This window comes from Lactuca sativa, chromosome 6 (genome assembly GCF_002870075.4).
Source record: "Lactuca sativa cultivar Salinas chromosome 6, Lsat_Salinas_v11, whole genome shotgun sequence".
Lineage (NCBI taxonomy): Eukaryota > Viridiplantae > Streptophyta > Magnoliopsida > Asterales > Asteraceae > Lactuca > Lactuca sativa.
Genome location: NC_056628.2, coordinates 74,891,444 through 74,915,560, shown reverse-complemented (window position 1 = coordinate 74,915,560; position 24,117 = coordinate 74,891,444). Strand labels below are relative to the sequence as shown.

General features: G+C 34.3%; 1 protein-coding gene across 1 annotated transcript; it reads left to right on the top strand.

Annotated features, from left to right (window-relative positions):
* Window positions 1-3,023: 3,023 nt before the first annotated feature.
* LOC111890221 (cytochrome P450 76C1) lies at window positions 3,024-5,542 on the top strand. Its single transcript, XM_023886377.3, has 2 exons — window positions 3,024-4,124; window positions 4,778-5,542. The coding sequence occupies exons 1-2, from the start codon at window positions 3,150-3,152 to the stop codon at window positions 5,396-5,398; spliced, it is 1,596 nt and encodes a 531-aa protein (XP_023742145.1). The 5' UTR covers window positions 3,024-3,149; the 3' UTR covers window positions 5,399-5,542.
* The last annotated feature ends 18,575 nt before the right edge of the window (window positions 5,543-24,117 follow it).

The following is a 24,117-nucleotide window of genomic DNA, read 5'->3' as shown; positions in this document are numbered from 1 at the left end:
CTATGTAATTCAATCCAGTAGGGTTCTCTGACAACTGGAAGAACTCAAAATGGTTCTAATGATTTAGTGCTCCCAATGCAACATATAAGTCTAACCAATCATCAACCAATTTGGTAGCATAACTCGCTTACAAGTTAACAACTAAAACATGATCAGAGTTGATCAAATTACATTACCCAATATGAGCCTCGATGGAATATAATAGACAACAATTTTATAACACAACACACTAGCCACCCTAACGTGTGTTAGGTTTCACATTATCCTTATGTTTATTAGGGGTAATCATCATCATTGATGTGCTCCTATTGATTGCATAAAAAATTATATTTCCTTTTCTCCTTATTGAAATTTCTGGTTGTAAGTGTGCTCGAAACCACATTGGAACATATTGACGTAAGCATGGCAACTACACTACACATTTATCGGTACATATCACAACGCCTGTTGCATCCCTGACCTCCTCAATGAACCAACAATCCCAAATTCCTTAGCAGCATGTTGTGCCTACATTTGCACCTGCCAATAAATTCCCTTCTCCACCTTCATTAGAAGCTCTAGATTCATGCGTGCAATCTACCTCGGAGACACTAATCCTTCCTAAACTATATTCAAAACTCAACTTGCAAGGTGGTTTCCTTTTTTCCCACTAACCGACTGATACTTTCTAGTCCACATTCCCTCACCACTAGTCCACATTCCCTCACCACCTGAGGAAAAGGATCCAAAATGAGTCAAATCCTGCTATCTTCTTGTGAAATAATGTATTTCCCATTGGCTATCTGCTAACTGACAGACAACAATCGTTTTGTGGTCTCTAAAAATTGTCATCGTCAACTAATTGACTTAGCCACACCACACACAACCCATAACAAGTCGTACGTAGGACCCCATGAATTGGAAATCGGATGTTACATTAGAAAAGACTACATGCAACATTTTACACTTTCAAGGACCACACATGATAGAATTAGAAAATCACGAGAGAGAGAGAGAGAGAGAGAGAGAGAGAGAGAGAGAGAGAGAAAGAGAGAGAGAGAGAGAGAGAGAGAGAGAGAGAGAGAGACAACACCACTAATCACATCCTTGTTTTAGTTGATTTTCTCTTCAAGAATCACATTATTTCCTTGGTTTAGTTGATATCCATTGAGGTCCAATCTAATTTTAATTTTCATCCTCCATTTATGCTTTTGATATGAAAAAAATAGAATCCATTTAGATATGTCATTTGGATTTATTCCAATGGTTTTATGGATTTTTATTTTCCTTTTCAATAATTATGTAAATCTCTAAATTTAACTTCATTACAATTTGGAAAATCTAAAGATCACAACAGAATAATGAAGGGCTGCTTCATAATTTTGATAGGAAAAGCATAAAACCGTTTTGTTCATGGATTTGTATCTCGATGTTGTAGGTTTGTCATTTATTTATTTATATTTTTCTGCTTTTTAGATTTGATTGAAGGTTGTCATATACTACATTCGTCCCATATTGATTGTTCACTTTTGTCTTTAAAAGTTTTTATTCTTCAACTTTGAACTTAAATATATTTTTTTGATATATAATATTTGTTGCAAAATATATGAAATGATTGTGTTTTATATGTCTTTTCATTGATACAAGTTTCATCAAGTAATACATGACAAAAGTCAAAATATTTAAAGTCAAAGTTGATAAATAAAGACTTGAAAAGTCAAATTGAGACAATAATTATGGGACGGAGGGAGTATGTGTTTTCATTTTAGCTGATGGGTGGTTGAACAGATGGTAGAGAATGAGGCGTTCAGAATAGACCTTACTTTAAGAAGATGTTATGGAAGAGGTTGAGGATGAATGTTGGTTCTACTAATATTTAATAATAGTATCTAATAAAACAACGATAAGTTAAATGATATAAGACAAGTCATATTCACAACCAAAACTAATCCAACTATCCTTTAAAATAATTATTCTTTTCCACCTATACAATCCAATTAACAACCAATTTTTCAAATTCATTAGCAACTAAACTCAAATTAATTATTTATTAAAAAGATAAACTTTAAGTTTATTTATTGTTCTACTAAAATTTATTAGAGAAAATAAAAATATTTTATATAATTTGAAATAAATAAATTATATATTTTGAATATAAAACTAAATAAAAATAGATAAGAGTATTTTAGTTTTATTAAAGAAACTTAATAAAATAGATAAACCAAGTTATAAATGTAACTTTAAATACAAGATTATAGAAATAGAAGGTGGAAACTACATAATCATTTATCAATGTCAAATATATATATATATATATATATATATATATATATATATATATATATATATATATATATATATATATATATATATATATATATATATATATATATATATATATATATATATATATATATATATATATATGGTAAGTAAAATTGTTTTTTAGTGCTATGAGTTTCGGTTGCGAAGTTCTGCCCTATGGGTCACATTACGGATATGCATATTCCAAAAAAAAAATTCATCATTTGTAGTAGAGGTTCTAGAAAAATACAAAACAATAGATTAGAAATAGAGAATTGAGATTGGATATTGAAATATCTGAATATTATACTTTATTTATAGAGGTAAAACTTATTAATTTTCATAATATATTTAGAAAATTTTCATTAAGATTATAATAGATTTTATTAGATAATTTTTTTTCCATGAAATCTAAGCACTTGTTATATTTGACACTTATGAAATAAATGGCAAACTAAAAGGTTGGTGCATCAAACCCATCATAGTTTTAATTGATTTTTTTTTTACTTTGTTTCCAATCGACTACATGATTTTTTTACGATACCTAGTAGTGTAAGACAGGACATAATTGTGGTTTCATTTGGGTACCAAAGTTGACTAGTTCATCAAACCAGGGGGCAACAAACACATTTAATGAAAATAGTTGGACTAAAGTTCTCAGTTTTCACATACCATTACGACCAGTGATGTAGTTTTCATAAATGAAAGCAAGAAAATCAAGTGTTAACCAATATTTTCTTATTTCTTTTTTCTTATAATAAAAAAATTTAATTCTCTTTTTTTAGTCAAACATAGCGCATCACTTGGGGTTTAAATTCTACAATCGATTCGTATCGTTCAACTACACACATTCATAATTTGCAAAAATGGCACAACAAATTAACAACGAGGGTTCATGGTGGTGGGAAGTGATGAGCGGCAACAAAGACCAACTTACTCAGCTAGCAGTTGCCACCATTTCAGCAACGATCTTGGCTATTTTATGGCACATATTGAAATCTTTGAGCTCCTCACATGGTGCACCACCGTTGCCACCAGGTCCCCGTTCCTTGCCGATTGTAGGTAACCTTCCAATTCTTGGCGTTGACATGCACAAACAGTTCAGTAACTTGGCTCATATCTACGGGCCCATTTTCAAGTTTCACTTGGGAAGCAAACTTCATGTCGTTATAAACAGCCCTGAAATAGCAAAAGTGGTAGTCCGTGAGCAAGATGATATCTTTGCTAACCGCAATCCATCAATCGCTGCCTTTACAATGTCTTTTGGAGCCCGAGATGTTATATGGTCTGACAACAATTCAGATTGGCGTAACCTTCGTAAGCTATTTGTCCATGAGGTCCTAAGCAACAAGAATCTTGAAGCATGCAGGTATTTTCGAAGGGATGAGGTTCGGAAAACTATCAAAAATATTTATAGTAAAATTGGAACCAAAGTCGACATTAGCGGGATTGCTTTCTTGACAGAGGTTAACGTCCTAACGAGCATGGTTTGGGAAAACACTTCAGATCCAAATGCAAAAGGGAGCCATTTTGTAGCAGAGTTAAAGAAGATTGTATCAAATGTTGTTAAGCTCATGGAACAGCCGAATATCTCTGATATATTCCCAAGTGTTGCATGGCTTGATCTACAAGGTGTATTGCGGAAGACCAAGAGGCTACTTCATCAGGTGGATCAAATTTTCACAAGCATTATTGATGATCGAATCAAATTGAACTCGAGAAAACCGAAGGATGCAGTTGGGCATGAAGGAAAGAAAGATTTTTTACAGATCTTATTAGAGCTCATGGACCACAACGATGCAACATCGATTAGCATCACACAAATAAAGGCACTTCTCCTGGTAATCATTATTCTTTAAAGCTACATCGAAAAGATACTTTACAAATTTATCGTTTTACATACTTCATATATTTTGTATATATTTTGCGGGTCACATCATATTATCAAACACTTAACAAATTCATCTATGCCTATTTGGACGACTAGGCACTTTCTATGCTATTAATCTATTTCTAGACAATTGGTGAAGTTGTAGAATACGGTAATTAGTCATATTAAACTATTTTTTATGATCATGGTGATAGTTACCTAATTGGTTATGATTTAGTCACATTTACTATTAAAAATTTGATTGATCTACAATTTAGTAGCTTTGTACTAATCAATGACCGTCTTTCGATATTTGCAACCTTGATTTTTTAACCAAATTTTTGGTGTTAATGAAAACCCAACAAAGCAAAAAGAATCACTAATTTAAAACATAACTAGAACTATGAAAAAGCTCTATATAGAGAAAGCTTCAAATTCACAAGCTAAGTGAAAAAACTATGTAATAACTTTTTCATAATATATTTTGATTGTGTCAAAGTTAATTTACTAAACCAGCTCTCCAATAAGTTTCTACTTTTGATGCTTCACAAATAACATCGCTTCACGATTTTCTTTTTCTTGGACTACAAAATTGACAATACAGTTTGAGTTTTGTTCTATCAGGATATTATGGTTGCAGGAACTGAAACCACAACAACACTGATAGAATGGGCAATGGCAGAGATCATGCAAAATCATGACATAATGAAAAGGATTCAAAAAGAATTAGCAGATGTTGTGGGACTTGACAACATTGTCGAAGAATCTCATCTCCCCAAATTACAATACCTAGATGCAACTATAAAGGAAACATTCCGGTTGCACCCAGTAGTCCCTCTCATACTCCCACGATCACCAAGCCAGGATTGCATAGTAGCTGGATACACCATTCCAAAAGGTTGTACCGTGTTGCTAAATATTTGGGCAATCCATCGTGATCCTCAGTACTGGGACAACCCACTGGAATTTAATCCTGAGAGATTCTTGACAAACAAATACGATTACAAAGGGAGTAATTTAAACTTCTTCCCATTTGGATCGGGGAGAAGATTGTGTCCAGGCGTTCAATTGGCTGAGAAAATGCAAATGTATATCTTGGCGTCACTCTTACACTCTTTTGATTGGAGCTTGCCGGAGGGTGAAGAACATGACCTCTCTGAAAAATTTGGAATTACACTAAAGAAAAAAGAGCCGCTCAGTGCTGTCCCATCACAAAGGTTGTCAAACCTGAACCTCTATATTTGATGTATTTGGTCAAAAGTTGGAAGTCCTCCGTTGGATGGTTTGAGGGCGGTGGTTCGTGGTTGAATAAGAAAATAGTGTATTTATAAGTAATCTGTTTTCAGTTTCCAAAAAATAATATAAATTATAAGTTTTGTTTTATCCTCATCATGCGTACAGCTGATAATGAGTCGACCTGGTTGGATTAGGTTTCAACCAATTTATTAATTATGTCGAACATTTCAATTTCAATCCAATCCTAGTTTTTATTTAAATGGGTATATGTTTTCAATCCAACATAACATTTTAGATAAATGAGTTGTTATCAGGTTGACCAGTTTATGTAATTCTCAACCCAACTTATTAAATAAATGAGTTAAAATGGATTAACTCATTTAAAGTAAAAAAAAAAATTAACTAAAGATTATACCACTTAAATTAGTTCAAAATATAAATAAACTTTCAAAATATATAATAAAAACATAATCCCAATTCACAAATACAAAAAATTATTCATATTACATTAAAGATATATGCAATTTTGAAATGATTTTGAAGAGTGTTTAGTTTTGTCGGGGCAAAGAGAAAAGATAGAAATTAGGATTGTATTTTTTAATACATAAATGATAATACAACATTGTAATTTATAAATTAATACTTAGATTAACACATTGTATTATTTAAATACTTATTAAATTAAATATATATATTAAAGTGAAATGGGTTGGTGGGGCTTAACACAAGTTGACAACATTTACCAAACATAACCTATATAATTAAATAGGTTAGGCGGGTTGACTCATTTATCCTAAATGGGTTGAAAATTTCAATCCAACCCGCTAATTTTAGGTTGGGTTCAAATTGGGTTGATGGGTTGAATCGATTTTTTGTCAACTCTAATCATATGCACCAAGCTCTAGTCGGACCTTTATTCTTAGTATGATAGGTAATACGTTATGCTAATATTTTGTTGTTTCATATATTGTTATCTATTATGAAATATCTTCTGTAATATATATATCCTCCCTAATAAACAAAAATTATTTTGCAACATGTCACTTTATAATTAACTTGAACACATGGCAATTTTTGGTATTTTTGAATAAACGTTTTTTCCATTTGTCATTTTCTCTTTTAATTCACACATAATATTTACACATCAGTTAATAATTGCCTTAATTTAAAATAACCAATAAATTATAATATTACAACTCATAGTATTTAATATTTTACCTTTTAAATTCAAATTTTAAATTTTAAATTTCAAATCTAAAATTTCTGTAACACCCAGTTTTGAAAGTACTTGGTTGGGGTCTCGGAAGCCAAAGGGTAGGGGTGATTCGGTCTTTCATGGGTCCCGGGTTTTATTCGGAAGGTTTTAAGGCTTGGGGTGTAGCTAGGAGCGTAGGGCTTCATGCTACCTTTTCGTGGATATAAAGTTCGTCGGAACTGGGCTTAGAACGAAGAAGTTATAATACTTCGAAGTTGTTGGCAAAATTGATCCCTGAATAGAAAAGTTTGCATGCATGCAAGGTGGTAGCCAGGTGAGTACGCCCAACATAGTGTTGAATAATTGATTGCGGGTGTTGGAGATGTACGCCCAACGTACGTCCAAGATCTCCAAAACCCTAATTTTAGGATTGGCTCACTATTTAAAGTACCTTAAGTCCAAGGGGGGGGGGGGTGTGCCTCCCTTTTATTTCCAGAGCCTTAAACCCTAATTTCGAGTGCTAGCTTCATCCAAGAGTGTTGTGAGATCTTTTGGTGCATTTTGGGTGGTTTTTTGGTGAATTTCAAGAAGATGGAACTTGTTGTAAAGATGGGAATCAAGGAGGAGCTTATGGATCTGACTTGTAGAACTCATTCTCAGCTTGATGAAGGTATAAAGCTTTGAACTTGACTATTCATCTCTTAGATCTATTATTGCGAGTTTTAGTTCATTTTGGTCCCAAGGATGAAACATTATGGTTGAAATCCGATTCTTAGGCTTAGAGTTGCCAGTCTCAGTGCTAAATGACTCCCTAGGACAGAAAGTTGTCATATTGGTGCTCTTAATGGGTTCATGCAAGAGTTAAGACCACTTTCATGGAAGTAGAATATAATTTTTGGAGTTTGGACTTATTTTGGTCAAGTAAAGTCACCAAGTCACTGACTTTAGGGATTATGACGTTGAAAAGGACTTGGATCTGTAATTGTAGCTTCTGAAATAGAGTACTAAGCAATAAATGGGAAAGTGGCTTAACAGGGGTGTACGCTGAGCGTACATGCAGGTATGCCTAGCGTGCGCATCATTTGGCCAGTACGCTTAGCGTACATGGGAGTACGCCCGACTTACTCATCAGAGATGGGCTTAATGTGTTTTGGGCCTTGGGTTGGGCCAGGCAGTGGACTTTAACTATTTGGACTTTTGTGGGCCATCAGGAGTCAAATAATTTGGTCCAAGAATATGTTTGGGCTTAGGGTAAGGCCCATTAGAGGGATTGGGTCCAATTTAGCAAATTAGGCCATTAGTGGACCACTAGTAGGCTTGGAAAGTCTACCTAGTTTTGGTTTTGGGCCTTAGTTTGGATCATACTGGGCCAGGGGTAGAATGGTTATTTTACCCCCATGCAGGGATTAAGGATTATGGTATGGGACCCTTTTGCTAATTGGGTATATTGATCGGTATTAATTGCTCAGGAAGTAGACAGGGCAGTAGCTAAGGATTTTTTTTTTCAGGGAGCTTCTGCATTCGAGGTGAGTTTTCTCACCATACCAATGGGTTTAAGGCACCAAGGCCAGCCCATTTTATGATATTTGGTATACTTTTTGTGTAGAGGTGTGTGGCATATTTATGAAGTGATATGTGGTAGAGATAGCTTTTACAGCTGATGGTAGAGGTAGCCTTTGTGGCTAATAATAGAGATAGCATTTATGGCTAATGGTAAAGATAGCCTTCATGGCTAATGGTAAAGATAACATTTATGGCTAATGGTAGAGATAGCCTTTTAGCTAATTGTAGAGATAGCCTTTATGGCTAACGGTAGAGATAGCCTTTATGGCTAACGGTAGAGATAACCTTTATGGCTAAGGGTAGAGATAGCCTTCGTGGCTAACGGTAGAGATAACTTTATAGCTAATTAATATGTGATATGTGGTAGAGACAACTTTATAGCTAATTAATATGTGATATGTGGTAGAGGTAGCTTTTATAGCTAATTGACATGTATTATGTGGTAGAGGTAGTTTTTATAGCTAATTGGTATGTGTTATGTGGTAAAGGTGGCTTTTTATAGCTAATATGATATGTGGATTGTATGTGGGGTATGCTTTGGGGAACTCACTAAGCTTCGTGGTTACAGGTTTGTTTATGGTTTCAAATATCATCATTTTGGAAAAGAAGGGCTCGGAAGGATTGCAGCGCACACACCTATGATTTCCGCAATGAATGATTTTTGGGATGAAATATGATAAATGTTATACTCAATGATGATTTAAAACATTTGGAATCAATGGTATCAATGTTTGATTATATTAAAAATGAAAATTTTACTTTGAAAATTTGGTCGTTACAAGTTGGTATCCGAGCCTTTGTTTGACGGATTCAGACATACTTTCGGGTGTGTCTGAACTTAAATTGAGGATCTGTTAAGTTTTCAAAAGGAAAATGTTTTAAGGAAAGAATTTATAAAACCAGAAAGGGTATGGTGCATGTAATCAGCCGAGCTCAAGTAAGTTTCCCAGAATAACCACATTTGTTATTTGTTATGATTTGATTTATGAATCTGAGGATCGCATGTTATTTAGGGCTAGGAGAGATGCCTTTACATGTTGTATGAGCTGGTAGACTTGCATGCTAATGCTGCGTAGTCAACGACAAATCTGACTTCGTATGAAGAAGTTATGATTTTTCTAAATGAAAGTTGTAGTATACTTTAAACCGAGAGTGTCCATAAAAAGAAAGTTGTAGTATACTTTAAACCGAGAGTGTCCATAAAAAGAACGTCCAAATCTGACTTCGTATGAAGAAGTTATGATTTTTCTAAGATTAGACATAGCAGTACATAGCCCGAAATTCGAAATAAAGATCGGACGATTTTTAGATGACACAACCCAAACGAGAATCGAAGGTCTCGTTACTAGTAGTAAAACGATAAAAAGACAGACGGAAACGGACATCAGATGAAGAAATTATGAATTTTTAACGGATTTTTCCTGTCCTGGTCTGTTAAAAAGAATAATATTAAAAACAAATTCAAAAATAGCCGACGCAGTCTAAACGAAAGGTGTAAAATATAATTTCACGTACCGGTGGATATAAACAACGTTAAAAACGGAGCTCATATGTGAAAGTTATGAATTTTTGAAGTTCAAGGCACAAAATCCGAGAAACTTCGCATACACTATACCACGGTTCGGCCATGTCGCCTTTTCGTCGCGAGCTGCCCCGTGTCTGAGCTAGTCACTCATCCAAAAAGAAGGTCCAACCAGAGTCTGACGCGTGTCACATCCGTGGCACGTCCGAAGTGAGCAACCTCGCATGTCCGATGCGTGCCCCCTCCTCACCTGCGATCCGACACGTGTCCCTCCCCCCCCCTCTCTCCGGATCCGAACCTCGCACCTTATATAAGAGGTGCGAAACCCCCCGGTTTTGTTACACTTTTACACCTTATCTAACACACGGAGAACATCCCAAAGCACCTGTAGTCCACAAGAAAAGATCCTTTCGGTTTCTAACTCAACCCTCGTAAAGCCCGATTTTCAGCAATAAAGTCTTTTCTAGTAACGAAGTGTTGTACATTCAAATCACCATCTTTCACAAGTGAGTTCATACCCCCGCGATTTTACTATTTTTCAGTATTTTAGGGGGGGGGGGGGGGGGAATACAAGTCAAACACAAGAATATTGTGTTTACAAATAAATGATTTCTAAATTTTTCTAAAACAATTTTAAATGTTTTATAAACTCTTTTTAACATATATTTTACCAAAGTCATATATATATATATATATATATATATATATATATATATATATATATATATATATATATATATATATATATATATATATATATATATATATATCGAGCAAAGGGGATATTTTCATGAATATTACATGTCACATAAAATACACATATAAATTTTAATAGGTATAATTTATAGAACTGTCATACTATTTTCATTAATCTGTTATACAAAGTTTAATAGTATACTCTCATACAAATACTTAACAGTCAAGTATATTAGAAAAATGACATACTATCAGTTCGTAAATTTCAAAATGACTTTTTATCATTATTATACACGTAATCGTCAATATGGTTTTTGTGAGATAAAGTCCACTCGCTTATTCACTTAAGCAATACTATTAAAGTCCTGATAATTATACCCAGAATATCCGGAAAGAGAGCGAGACAAATGTGTATAGATCTATACGGGATTGACAATCATTCACTCAGATTGTTCGCTACAGTTAAGCTGGTATGCCTATGAGTGACAAATGTCGTTAACATTTCTGGCGCCTACAAAGCGTCATATCAGGCCATCTAGTCATAACATGGTTATAAAAACTCATAAAAATATATGAACAAATACGATTAGTGTATAAATAATTAAACCAAAAAGTACGAATACAAAGTATTGGTTTTACAATAATATGAGTTATAGTATTACATTACAATTACAGCTGGTGGAGCCAGGCACACTCACATTTACAAGCTTTTCAAAAAGTACAATTACAGAACTTGGAAAACATAAACAAACACAGAAAACAATCTTCTTATAAGTTTTATTACGAACCAAAACTATGTTATACTATTTTATAGTACAATAACACTTATGCACGACGTTTTTATGATATTAAAACTACTTTTCAGTTGTAATAGAAAATACTGGATTTTCTGGAACAGTAAACACACTCTCTATTTCAAGGAATAGAAAACAAGATTTTAAGCATAAATACTTATGAACTCACTAAACTTAAATGTTGATACTCCCTTTTTTCAAAATACTTTTATTCCCAGGGAACTAGTAGATAGGTATATCCCTAGGATTTTTGAGAAGACGGAGCTGTATAGAGTCATGTCTTCTATCTTTTGCTATATAACTTCTAATATCATATATACAATGACTTGAACACTATGTAAAACTTATACATTATTAATGCAATGGTTGTTGTACTTTGATTACTATGATCCATGTGTTGTGATATTTAACATGAAGTCATCCACCACCAGGCGTTTCCGCTGCTCCGGTTTGGGGGTGTGACAATTTATTCCAGATATGATTACATAACTGTCTAGGTTTAATTGTAGTGTCCAACATCTAAATACTTATGTATAGTTCTTACTGTAACACTGTATCTTGTATGTATGCATGTTGGTATACTTATATAATACTTATATTTTAAAAGTATACTTTACGTCAGAGTGCTTTAGCCCCATAGCATTTATAGTTGTATATCATTTATGGTCTGATATACTTAGTTCACTATAAACAATGTTCTAATACCAATTTTTCACACCCCCAAACTGGAACGGCAGAAACATTCGGTGGCGGAGGTCGTCATGTAAAGTATCACAATAATGCATAATAGTAATCAAAGTACAAGAACCATTGTATTAAAAAACTTATAAGTTTTACATCAATTTTCAAAACACTGTATATTGACACCAAAAAGTACTAGTTAAAGACATGAGTCTATAGAGCTCTGTCTTCTCAAAAATCCGAGTGTGTACCTGTCTACTAATTCCCTGAGAATACAAGTAGTTTTGAAAAAGGTGTCAACAATTAAGTTGGTGAGTTCATAAGTATGTTTGTAACTGAAATCTGTTTTCTTGTTCATTGATAATGTAAAAATGTTTTTCTCAGAAAATCCTATATTTTCTGTTGTAATATATTGTAAGCATAACGTGTGAAAGTTACTGTACTCTGAAGTAGTAAAATGTAGTTTAGTTCACATAAAACCATGAAAATTATGTTTTCTCTGTACTGAAATAGTATTATGTTCTTGTACTAGTATGCAACTCATGTGTTTGTAATTGGCTAGTATAACCAACTGTACATGTAAAATACTATATTATAATTTTGTAATTAAATAAAACTATGTGAAGTTGTTTACTTATTCATACACTAATCATATTTGTTCAATACCAAATTGTGAGTTATTATAACCATGCTTGATGACCTAAGATGGCCTGAAGATCACGTTCTTCAGGCGTTGCAATAGGAACGACATTTGTAACCATAGGTCTGCCGACCTAGCTGTTACAAGCAGCTCTGGTGTGGGCGTGTCAGTCCCGTATAGATCCATATACAAGTGGCACACTCTCCCTCCAAGAGGCTCTGGTTATAATTTCAGGACTTGGTGAGTACTTAGAAAAGTACTTGAAGGTTGTCTCACAAATGGTATATTGATGATTACATGTAGAATAATGAAAAGTTTCTTTGTAATGAACACACTGTAAGTATGTTTCACAAACTATATTTAATGTGGTTTATATGTTTGTTTTGAGTAACGTACCCTATTTTTTTTCTGTAATGTACTTTGAACATGTAAAGTAATGTATGTGACCCATAGATTGTACCCATTATAGTTTATATGTTTGTTTTCCGTTTTGTAATCTGAACCTTGAAATCAATGCATAAGTTCTATAAACTATACCTATTATATTTTATATGTTTGTTTTTTTGTAATGAAAACCTTTGTCAAATTTTCTAAAAGTGTGTAGTATTGTTGTTCCTTGAAATCCAATGTTTATATTCAAACAGTACTAAAACAGTTAGAAAAATTGATGTTTCTGTTTAACAAGTTTGAAAACCATTTTATACTTATATAAATATAACATTTATATAACTGTGATTAATTAGACATTCGAATAAATAACTTTACTCCAAGCCCACAATCAAACAACGAACAGGAAATGAGGTCAAATTACATATTCTAAATCTGTTAAATCCAATTTATATAATTTATATATATATATATATATATATATATATATATATATATATATATATATATATATATATATATAATGACAACAATTTGAAAACATTAAAAACATTTAGATATCTACACAATTTTAACGTGTTTTACTTGTATTCCCACTAAAACAGTTAAAAATCATGAAATTGTAAGTTTGTGAACTCACCTTTTGTGAGTTTCCGTTTGAAGATACTGTGTATTCGCGTTAATTTCACAAGCTAAAACCCGCGATAAAACAAATCCTAATTTATATTAACATTATATTAAATACAAATTATATAATTTATTGAAGTTTAAAGTGTTAAATAACACTTTATTGTTGTAAAAGGACTTACAATAATCCTTAGAATAATGTATGGTTGTTTTTTGTGTTCTTCATGTTCTTCGCATTCTTCGTGTGTTATTGAGGAAAACTAGTGATTTTATGAGTTTTCGGCCCAATACTTGAAGATTAAAAGGTGTTTTTGCAATGAAAACAAGATCAATAGTTGATACATGTAAGATTCTAAGAAGAATCAAGTGATTTCCGTATGAAGATCAAGAGAATGACAGCTTTCACATGTTCTTAAGAGGAGAAGGGAGGCTTCGGTTGATGATATTTGGACGAAATGAAGTCTTTTCGGTTGGAGTGTTCTTGAGAGAATTTGTGTAGTTTTCGGTTGAAATGTGAAAGAAAGAGGGAAGATTTCGTGCATCTTATATATACTAGAGAGTTTTCGGCCGAGAACACAAACTGAGGAAGGGTTCTTGGTTGGGAAATCAAATCGAGGTGATGGGTTCTCAGTTGGGAACCCTACCCGAGAAGGATAAGCATGCGAGGTTTTAGGTTTGAAGAATAAACCCTACGGGGGTAGTTTTCTACTGAAGGCAGTTCTTAGTCCCGCACGTTTGCGGTCCAATGTGTTTGCGGCCGTGAACCATTTGCTGTCCTTTTGTTTGCGGTTCGAAAAAATAAAGGAATATGCGAGGGTTTTCGGTTAAGGCGAGAATCCTCGGTTCTTTAAGTGTTTTAGCCTCTTATTTCTACAACACTTTTACTAAGTGTTTCAATGTATCAAAAATGTTAATTTAATTTTATTAAATTAACAAATCAATAAGTTTGACTTTAATTTGATGTATTTGACTTGTGTTGACTTTTACAAGGTTGAAAATAATGGGTTCTTACATAACCCTCTTTGGGTTGGTTGGCCTCGTTTAAAAAAAAACAACAAAAATGCAAAAAAAAAAAAAGGAAAACGGTGGGATAATAAGCTTGCCACCTCATGTTTGTCCAACATGCATCAAGAAAATTAACATCCATGTATGCATGCAAGTGTCATTCAAGCCTCCAATTACCAAATTCAACTTCTCCCCTCTCTCCTCTCTTATTCTCGTCCACAACACACACACACACATCTCACAACTTCACTTCCCCTTAACTATCAAGAACATCCTCCCACATCTTCTCTCCAAAAATCTCAAGTTTCATCACCACAAGATTTGATTCTAGGATTCTTGGTATGTTCCATGATATACTCAAGTGTTTTACTTCATGATGATGTTGAGAACATCCCATTTACACACTTTTGTTGTGCGTTAAACTCTTAGAAACACCACATGTTCGAGAATCTCACCAAGAACACAAGCTAGACTCGAAGTTCCTTCTTCTTCTCCTTCTACATCTCTAAAATTCTCAAGGTGAGCTTCATACCCCATTATTTTCGTGTTTTTCATACGTTTTTGGGGGAGAATACAAGTCAAATCTCGTTTAACCAATTGATAATTGCATTTGCATGAACATGGAGTTTATCTTATACAATTTCATAAAAATCATGAGTAATGTGTTTGTTAACATATGTATATATATGTATATATATATATATATATATATATATATATATATATATATATATATATATCATAAAAACTTTTGGATAAGGGTTATACCCTCAAAAATAGCAAAAATGAGTGTTGGTTTCAAACGGGTATAACTTAAACTTAAACCTCAACTTTCAACAGAAAAGTTATGGTTCATTTACGGACTGTTTTGACCACCATGAACTTAATATTTTCACAACTGTTTAATATGGAAATAGCTCAGGTTTATTCCTTTCTAAGGACTACTCGCACGCATTCATACGATTTTTCTACAATTTTTGGCAATTTTTACAAAAGAGCTTATCATTTTAGGAATGATTTCAGACCAGTCTGTGAAGATGAACATTTTCACACTGGTTTAAGGCCATTAAAAATTATAATAAAAAATTTGAACAAAGTAGACTCATTTTTCAAACTCTCAGAGTTTACGGATCCAAATTTCAACATAGGATGATTTTTATATAATTTTTCTAAAAACATGGATAGAAAAGTCAAGACCTAGAAACTGTTTTTATCATATTAAATGTTTTATACTTGTGTTTAGATGTAAGTTTATAAGTTATAATCTTTTAAAACACCTAGACATGATAACTTGCATGTGCTTATATATTTCCAATCACACTAGATACACTTAAGTCATTTTACAAGAAAGAGGAGTCATAGTTCACGTAAATAAGTTAATGCTTTATTGGGACACTCCTTCATCGTACCTACCTAGCGTACACTGTAAGTCCAATAGTTATAACCAGAATTTCCTGGAGGGAGAGAGGGGTAATTGTGTATAGATCTATATGGGGTTAACACCCCCACGCCTGAAGAACGTCATGATAGGCATTTAGTCACATCAAGTATCGTTGTAACAACTCACATAGGGATTAACCTACTATCTCGGTTTACGGGAAGCTTACACTTCATTAGTTTTATAAAAAGAAATAGAATTATATATTATCTTCTATATAACATTCAAATACATCTCGATCTTAGGGTTTAAGACTACAATTCATATTTAAGAAAATAATGGATTTTATGGAACCACACATCATTACTTGATAAGAAAAAGATACAGAGGATTTACTTTCAATTTCAGTCTGCCTATAAGAAAATATTGGATTTTCTAGAAACGTATGCTTTACATTTTCAAACAAAAGAAAGTAAAGGACATGCATGCATATATTCACGGTTTTAGAACGAGGCTTACAAACTATTTTTATAGAAAATATCGGATTTTCTAAAGTACCACGAGAACTATTCTCAACAAGTACAAAACTTTTTTATACAAAAATGCTTATGAATTCACCAAATTTTTATTTGACACTTTTCAAATGACTTGTATTCTCAGGGAACCAGTAACAACAGATAACCAGCTCTGCTAAGAGATGAAGTGATGTAACCTTAATAAATTGTACTTTGTCATTTCTGTGTAACTGATGAACAAGTATAATATATAAACTATGTTAGTGTGTATTTCCAATGTATGAATGTTTGGGTTGCTATGTTTCATTACTATTCAGTGGTTATGATATTGTACATGAAGTCATCCGTCCCTGACATTTCTGCCGTTCTGGTTTGGGGGTGTGTCAGCCTTAAAAGAACCTAACTCATAAGTTTGAACTAGCTGAAATGATTTGTATTCAATTTACTTTGCCAAATGAATCCATCATTTATGTCATAGTATTCATAAGACTTGGTATGTAATCATGATATGAGCATATGCTAATATACCAATTGGATACATGGTTTAGTCACCAGATATCTATAGGAACATTCTATGAGTACTTTAGACGAACTAAGAAAACGTCTATGATACAATTAGCATAGAATAAAATCTTCATGTAAAGAGCTACATTAGATTATGATTTCTAAGAAAATATGGGTAATCATGAATTATAGTTGGATTATGACTTCATTGTGGGACGAAGAGTAAGTTTTGTTAGAATAATGTCCAACCAAAGCAAAATGACACAATATACTACAAAATAAGAATACATTGCTTTATAAGTTGAAATCTAATATGATTGGATCAATGAGTTCATTGCAAAACTATGTTGATTTATGCCATTAAAGAATCCCATAGAAATCTTTATGAATTCGGGAGTATAGTTAATCAAGCTAAGAAAATATACGTCATGAAAGTACAATAATCATATACTCCAAGATATTTAACTATAACCTAGAGTAACGTCAAAATGGAGATGATAGTATTCGCAAAATTCACACAAATTAATTTTAGTCGAACCTATTAATTCAACCTTTCTTCTAAAGCTAAGTATGAATGGTTACACTTCAGCTATAAGACTTTATTATTCTAGAAATGGGATTTTGATTTGGATTTAGTATTTGGCAATTGGAACATTAAGACAACAACTATTATATAATGTTTTGATATATTGGGATATGATCATAACATCAATACTTGATGTGTTCTATATTAACCTGTTTAATCCCTGAATAATGTTATTATTCTAAAAGTTCATAGTTGGTTATAATTATGGGAGCGATTATAAAGTAAGACTAATATGAATAGGATTGGTTGACTTTCACTAGATGAAGGTATGAAATGGATTGTAACCAATTTACATAGGTACCTGTTAGAGAACTAGTATTGAACTGAACCGCATCAAGTTCATCTTATGGATCACAATCATGAATGATACTTGATTAAAATGTACAATATTTCATCGAGTGGGATAACAAGAGTCTCTTCGGACAAACACTTCTTGAGATTAGAGACATGGAAAATGGGATGAATGTTACTGAGTTCCTGTGGTAGATTGAGTGTGTAAGCAACTGAACAAATTCTAGCAAGGATCTGGAATGGTCCAATGTACCTTGGATTCAGTTTGCCACGTTTACCAAAACATATCATTCCTTTCCAGGGTGAGACATTTAACAGAACGCGGTCTCCATCCTGGAATTCCAAGGGTTTTCGTCATTTATCCGCATAACTCTTCTATCTATCTCAAGAAGCTTTCAACCGTTCCCGAATTTGGACAATCTTTTCTATGGTTTCACAAATGATCTCGGGACCGATAAGAGTGCTATCTGGTACTTGGTTCTTGGCTAGTTGCTTATCGCCCACTTCATCCCAACACATAGGGGATTTGCACTTATGACCGTAGAGAGCTTCGAAGGGTGTAACTTTGATGCTAGTGTGATAGTTTTTGTTGTAGGAGAATTCAACAAGTGGTAAATGGTGTCACACCCCGAAAACCAAAGGCGGAAACGTTCCCGGGGTTGACTCCACGTTGAGTATCAAATCCAATGTACATAGTAATCACAGTAAACAACCATTACATTACATATATATGAAAGTTACATTTGATTCAAAAGTAAATTGTACAAAAGTTATACATATATCATATAAACAAAACGAGACGAGCCTTCGGAGCACTCCGTCTTCACCAAAAGATATCACCGGGTACCTGTCTAACTTGGACCTGAGAATACAAGCAGTTTGAAAATCAGCATAAAGCTGGTGAGTTCATAAGCGGTTTTGTTTTATGAAAATGTATCGGTTTCCTTTAGTTTTCCAAAAAGATTCGTTTTCCAAGAAAATCCCATATTTTCTTATATTAGATAGTTAGTTTGGTTATCTTTCGTTACAGTTCAATTATGCGACATACATTACCCCAGGAAAATCCCATATTTTCCTAATTTCAAGACCGATTTAACAATACAGGGTATAGTTTAATATCCAAAACTATATATTGAAGATCATGGGATTACTATCCTAAAATAAATATGAAATACTTTAATATTCACAAATTGTAGATAGAAAATAGTTTGAAATCCTTGGGACTAACATCCCAAACCAGTTACAAGATAGTTTGATATATTAGAAAATATAGATTAAAAACCATGGGACTACTAACCCGTATAAGATTGTTTGATAAGACCATGGGATCACTATCCCGAATTTGATATAAGATAGATTGATAAAATCATGGGACTATCATCCCGTACAAGATATAGATTTAAAACCATGGGATTACTATCCCGAACAAGATATAGATACAAAACCATGGGATTATTATCCCGAATAAGATATAGATTCTAAACAAATCCTAGCTGTGAATAAGTTTATATTAATACATAGTGTGAGTCGGGTAACCATGATGATACGACAACGAGACCTCCTTGACGTTAGTCAGACGTCGGACGATATACAGAATTTGTCACCCCAGGCGTGCCCGCCTAACTGTATCTAGCAGTTAAGGTGTGGGATTGTCAATCCCGAATAGATCTATTCACAAACTCCTCGCTCTCCCTCCAGGAGACTTTGGTTACACTTCCGGAGAGGATTTACTTATCATCCATAAAGGGTAGTGACTATCTCACAAGCTAGTATTAAACTATTCACAGAATTCTCATACGATACCAAACATACAAAGATTATGAAACATGATACAGTGATAAATAGATACATACAATGAGATTATCTGGCAATATATTCAAATAATACAGAGATAAACTGAATCAGACATAGTTTATCTAATAACTTTATATAGATATAAAACAAGCGTTATAGAACCCCAAATTATTCCCATAATAATTTGATTAGTTTGGTTATTTTCTTAACTAAAAATCCATTTAGCTGTAATTGATAAATCATTCCTTATGCTCAACATAATACATAAGGAGTAAAAGTGTTTATAAATTTGCCAGATATTATTTGAAACACATTAGTGTTATGATTTGAAAACAGTTATGGTTTGCTTGTATTCCCCCCCTGAAAACAGTTAAAAACAGTGAAAAAGGGTAGGGGTATGAACTCACCGGACGAGAAGTATGACGATTTGGATGCTAAGAGTTGATCCAGGGCTTGTAAATACACGAGGTTCCTAATTATAATGTAAAGATACACATTTGTATCTAATTAGGACTTAGTTTATTTATATGTTAGGGACACTTGCTTCAAGTCGCGAAAACACTTCGATACAAGTGTTTGGAGGGACCCGGGTGGCGTTTAAGGACGTGAAATGACACTAGGGACTTGGGACTTGAGTTTACTCCCCATGAGTAAACTAATATAAGAGTTTTGGTCTAAAACACCCATTCCCCATGAGTTTATGGCCGTAAACTCATGGTGGGGGTGGTTTATTGTGCTAAATGACTTCAAACACTTATGGGATAATTTCTAGACTTGGTTTAAGGACTTGAAATGATTTCAAAACATCAAATAGACCCTCTTATGGGAGTTTACGGCCTAGCATGGCTTCATGGCCGTAAACTCCTATTTTCTCATGAAAATAGTGTTAAATGGAGCTAGAACAAATCACATGTGATTGGTAGAATTATTCCAAGGCCTAACATGAGTTTGTATGGGACATTTGAGGGGTTTTTGGAGTTTACGGCCTATGAGACCTCCTTCATGGCCGTAAACTCTTCTATAGGGTGATACAATATGATTTAAGGCTTAAAACTTGCATGAAAGGGCTTCTAAAATTCATCTAAAGGCTTTAGGGGTGTTTAGTTGGCATTCTAACACCATGAATCAAGGAGTTTACGGCCCAAGCACAAGCCTTGGCCGTAAACTCTTAGAAATCCCTCAAATAATGTGTTTAAGGTCCTTAAACTATTTTTGGTTGGTCCTATGATTTATTCCAAGGCTTTTGGTGGTGTTGGATGGCTTTCTAACACCTTAGAATTGAATTTATGCCATGTTTTGAGGAGTTTACGGCCCAAGCACATGCCTTGGCCGTAAACTCACATAAGTCCCCAAAAAATCATGTTTCAAGTGTCCAAATGCTAAAACCAATATTCTATAAATCATATCTAAGCCATACTAGTGATTTGGAAGGGTTTAAGGTCAAGAAAACCCCTTAAATATGAGTTTACGGCCCAAGCTTGTGCCTTGGCCGTAAACTCCTTCAAATCCAATAAAATCCATGTTTTAAATGTTCTAAGTCCATATCTTGAAGTCCTTTAGCCATATCTAAAGTCCAAATGAGTTTAGGAAGGGATTTAAGGGCTAAAAACCCTTCAACTTGGTGTTTACGGCCTAGGCAGCCTCCTGGGCCGTAAACTCATATATGTAGTCCCATTTCATGATTAAATGTCGAATTTGGAAGCCAAATATGCTATAGATTAAGGCTAGGAAGGTACCTTAGGGATTTGAGGCCTTAAAATTGAGTTTTGGACCCTTAAACTTTGGATTTAGGAGAGAGGTTAGAGAGAGAGTAGAGAGAGAAGGAAAAAGCTTCAAATGATAGGTTAAACACATTTATATAGTTCCTAAAACTTGGACACAGTGGAATTCTACCCGATACCGACTTTAAACGAGGCTTTAGGTCGCACCCGATTAAGTTTCCGTCACCCGGCGGGGACATTTCTAAAACTTATGAAATAAACAATTTTGGGCTAGATTCATGAGTTCCTAAATGGATTCGACACTCATTGAGTTAAAATAAACATATAAATTTTACTAACTAAACCCAAAAACGATATCGGGACATTTCGATTTATGACGAGTTATACGGGTAGAACGGGGTTTTGGCGATGAACAACTTCGGGTTGTTACATTATCCCCCTGTTAGAGGGAATTTCGTCCCGAAATTCAAAGAATAAGATACAGATCATGGATTGGAATGAGATACGAATGGATTTGTTGCCTCGGATTCTTCACTTTCTCAAGCGGAATCTGGTCTCTGTTGGGCTTTCTAACGAATTCTCATTATCGAGATGTGTCTTGGTTTCGCACATTGACTCTCTCAATCTACGATATCAACCTGTTTTCTCATGGAGGTTCCAACCCTGGACGACTTCGGTTTCCTCAAAGGAATCATTAGGGTTTTGTTGGGCAGACGCTTCTAAGGATTCGAGATGTGATGCACCGGATAGATGTTACCAAACTCTAAGGGCATCCGAAATCTGAAGATTGTAGAGTCGGTTTCTACGAAGATCTCGTAAGACCTGATATGGGACTAAGCTAGACGTTCGGAAGAAATTCTTGGGGCTAAGTCGCTAGTGCACTCATTCTCACTGGTAACCATATTGACGGAAAATGTTTTGATTAATAGACGAGGACTATATTTACGAAGGTATTTGAATGAATGACTAATAAAACTTTCTTAACACTAGATTCGAAAAGAATGCGAACATATGAATTGTCGAGAAAAATATACCCGCGGCGGTGGGATTAGTGGCTGCTTTCTCTTGCTTCATAGCTAAAACCATCTTGGCGTTGTTGATGTTGTTGGTGGTTGCTGCCTTTGGGCAGTTTCGCTTGAAATGCCCGATTTCTCCACAACCATAGCAGACCTGTCCGGTACTTGATCCAGAAGATTGATGGATTAGATGAACTGGTGTTTTGCAATTTTGAGCAGAGTGGCCCTTTTTGCCACATCTCTTGCAGATCCTTTTGAAGCACGGGCCAGGGGTATAATGGTGATATTTGCACTTGATGCACCAAGGGATATTACCCGCATACCCAGTGGTAGGTGCTTGAGCTATAGGCATAGCAACAAGAGTAGCAGCAGCTTGAACTGTAGGCACAACGACAGGAGTAGTGACAGCTTGAACTGCCACAGTTTCACGCCTCTTGGAGGGTCCTTGGGAACTCTGACCTTTTCTCTTTTTACTCTTATCGTTTTCATTTTGATGCTCCTGAACATTTCCATGGTTTTGGGGGTAGGGTTTATATCCTTGACCAATGGACATGTTAGGGTTCAAGATCGTCATTGCAGTCATCACTGCAGCAGAAACAACCAGCTGGAGCATTACAGGGTCGAAGCGAGATGAGGGTGGCGATGGAGGGCTGTTGTTACTTGAATTGGATCCTTTCTTTGAAGACATTTCGATCTAAAGCGATTAGGAAAAAGAGGATGGTAAGTCCCCTACATTAAATCAAGAGATATGAAACAAAGGATATCTCTTTAAGACAAAAATATAATTCTATTAAGCGATGAAGCAAGAATGAATTATCAGGGCAGATAAGTTATCGCTAAAGGAATGATCGAGGAATAACGCGTATACAAGGGTTTTTACAAAGGATCGGCTCGAGAAATACTCCCATAGTATTTCATGGTTCGCTGCAGCGACGATTTGTTGTTTGGGATATTGGGTACGTTTTAGGTATGCCGCATACTACAGTCACTCCCAAGCACATGTTGGCCGTGTCTCGAATGAATATAGTTGGCCAGGCTATATTGACCCTAGACACGACTACATAACTGCCCAGGTTTAACCGCAGCGTACAACACCCATTTACTTATGTTTTTGTTCTACTTATAGTTACGGATTTCGACGGCTCGACATACTTAAATACTTTTGAAAATACTTATATATTGTAGGATACTTTTAGTTCAGAGCACTTAGGCCCCTTAATGTTTATAGTTTTATACCATGTAAGGTTTGGTATACTCTGTTCACTATAAACAAGGGCTCTGATACCAATCTGTCACACCCCGAAAACCAAAGGCGGAAACGTTCCCGGGGTTGACTCCACGTTGAGTATCAAATCCAATGTACATAGTAATCACAGTAAACAACCATTACGTTACATATATATGAAAGTTTACATTTGATTCAAAAGTAAATTGTACAAAAGTTATACATATATCATATAAACAAAACGAGACGAGCCTTCGGAGCACTCCGTCTTCACCAAAAGATATCACCGGGTACCTGTCTAACTTGGACCTGAGAATACAAGCAGTTTGAAAATCAGCATAAAGCTGGTGAGTTCATAAGCGGTTTTGTTTTATGAAAATGTATCGGTTTCCTTTAGTTTTCCAAAAAGATTCGTTTTCCAAGAAAATCCCATATTTTCTTATATTAGATAGTTAGTTTGGTTATCTTTCGTTACAGTTCAATTATGCGACATACATTACCCCAGGAAAATCCCATATTTTCCTAATTTCAAGACCGATTTAATAATACAGAGTATAGTTTAATATCCAAAACTATATATTGAAGATC

Bases quoted from the DNA above. Each gene is read 5' to 3' on its own strand.
- LOC111890221 (XM_023886377.3), top strand. From the start codon at position 3,150: ATGGCACAACAAATTAACAACGAGGGTTCATGGTGGTGGGAAGTGATG. The intron at 4,125-4,777 runs GTAATCATTATT...TTGTTCTATCAG, and splicing joins AAATAAAGGCACTTCTCCTG to GATATTATGGTTGCAGGAAC.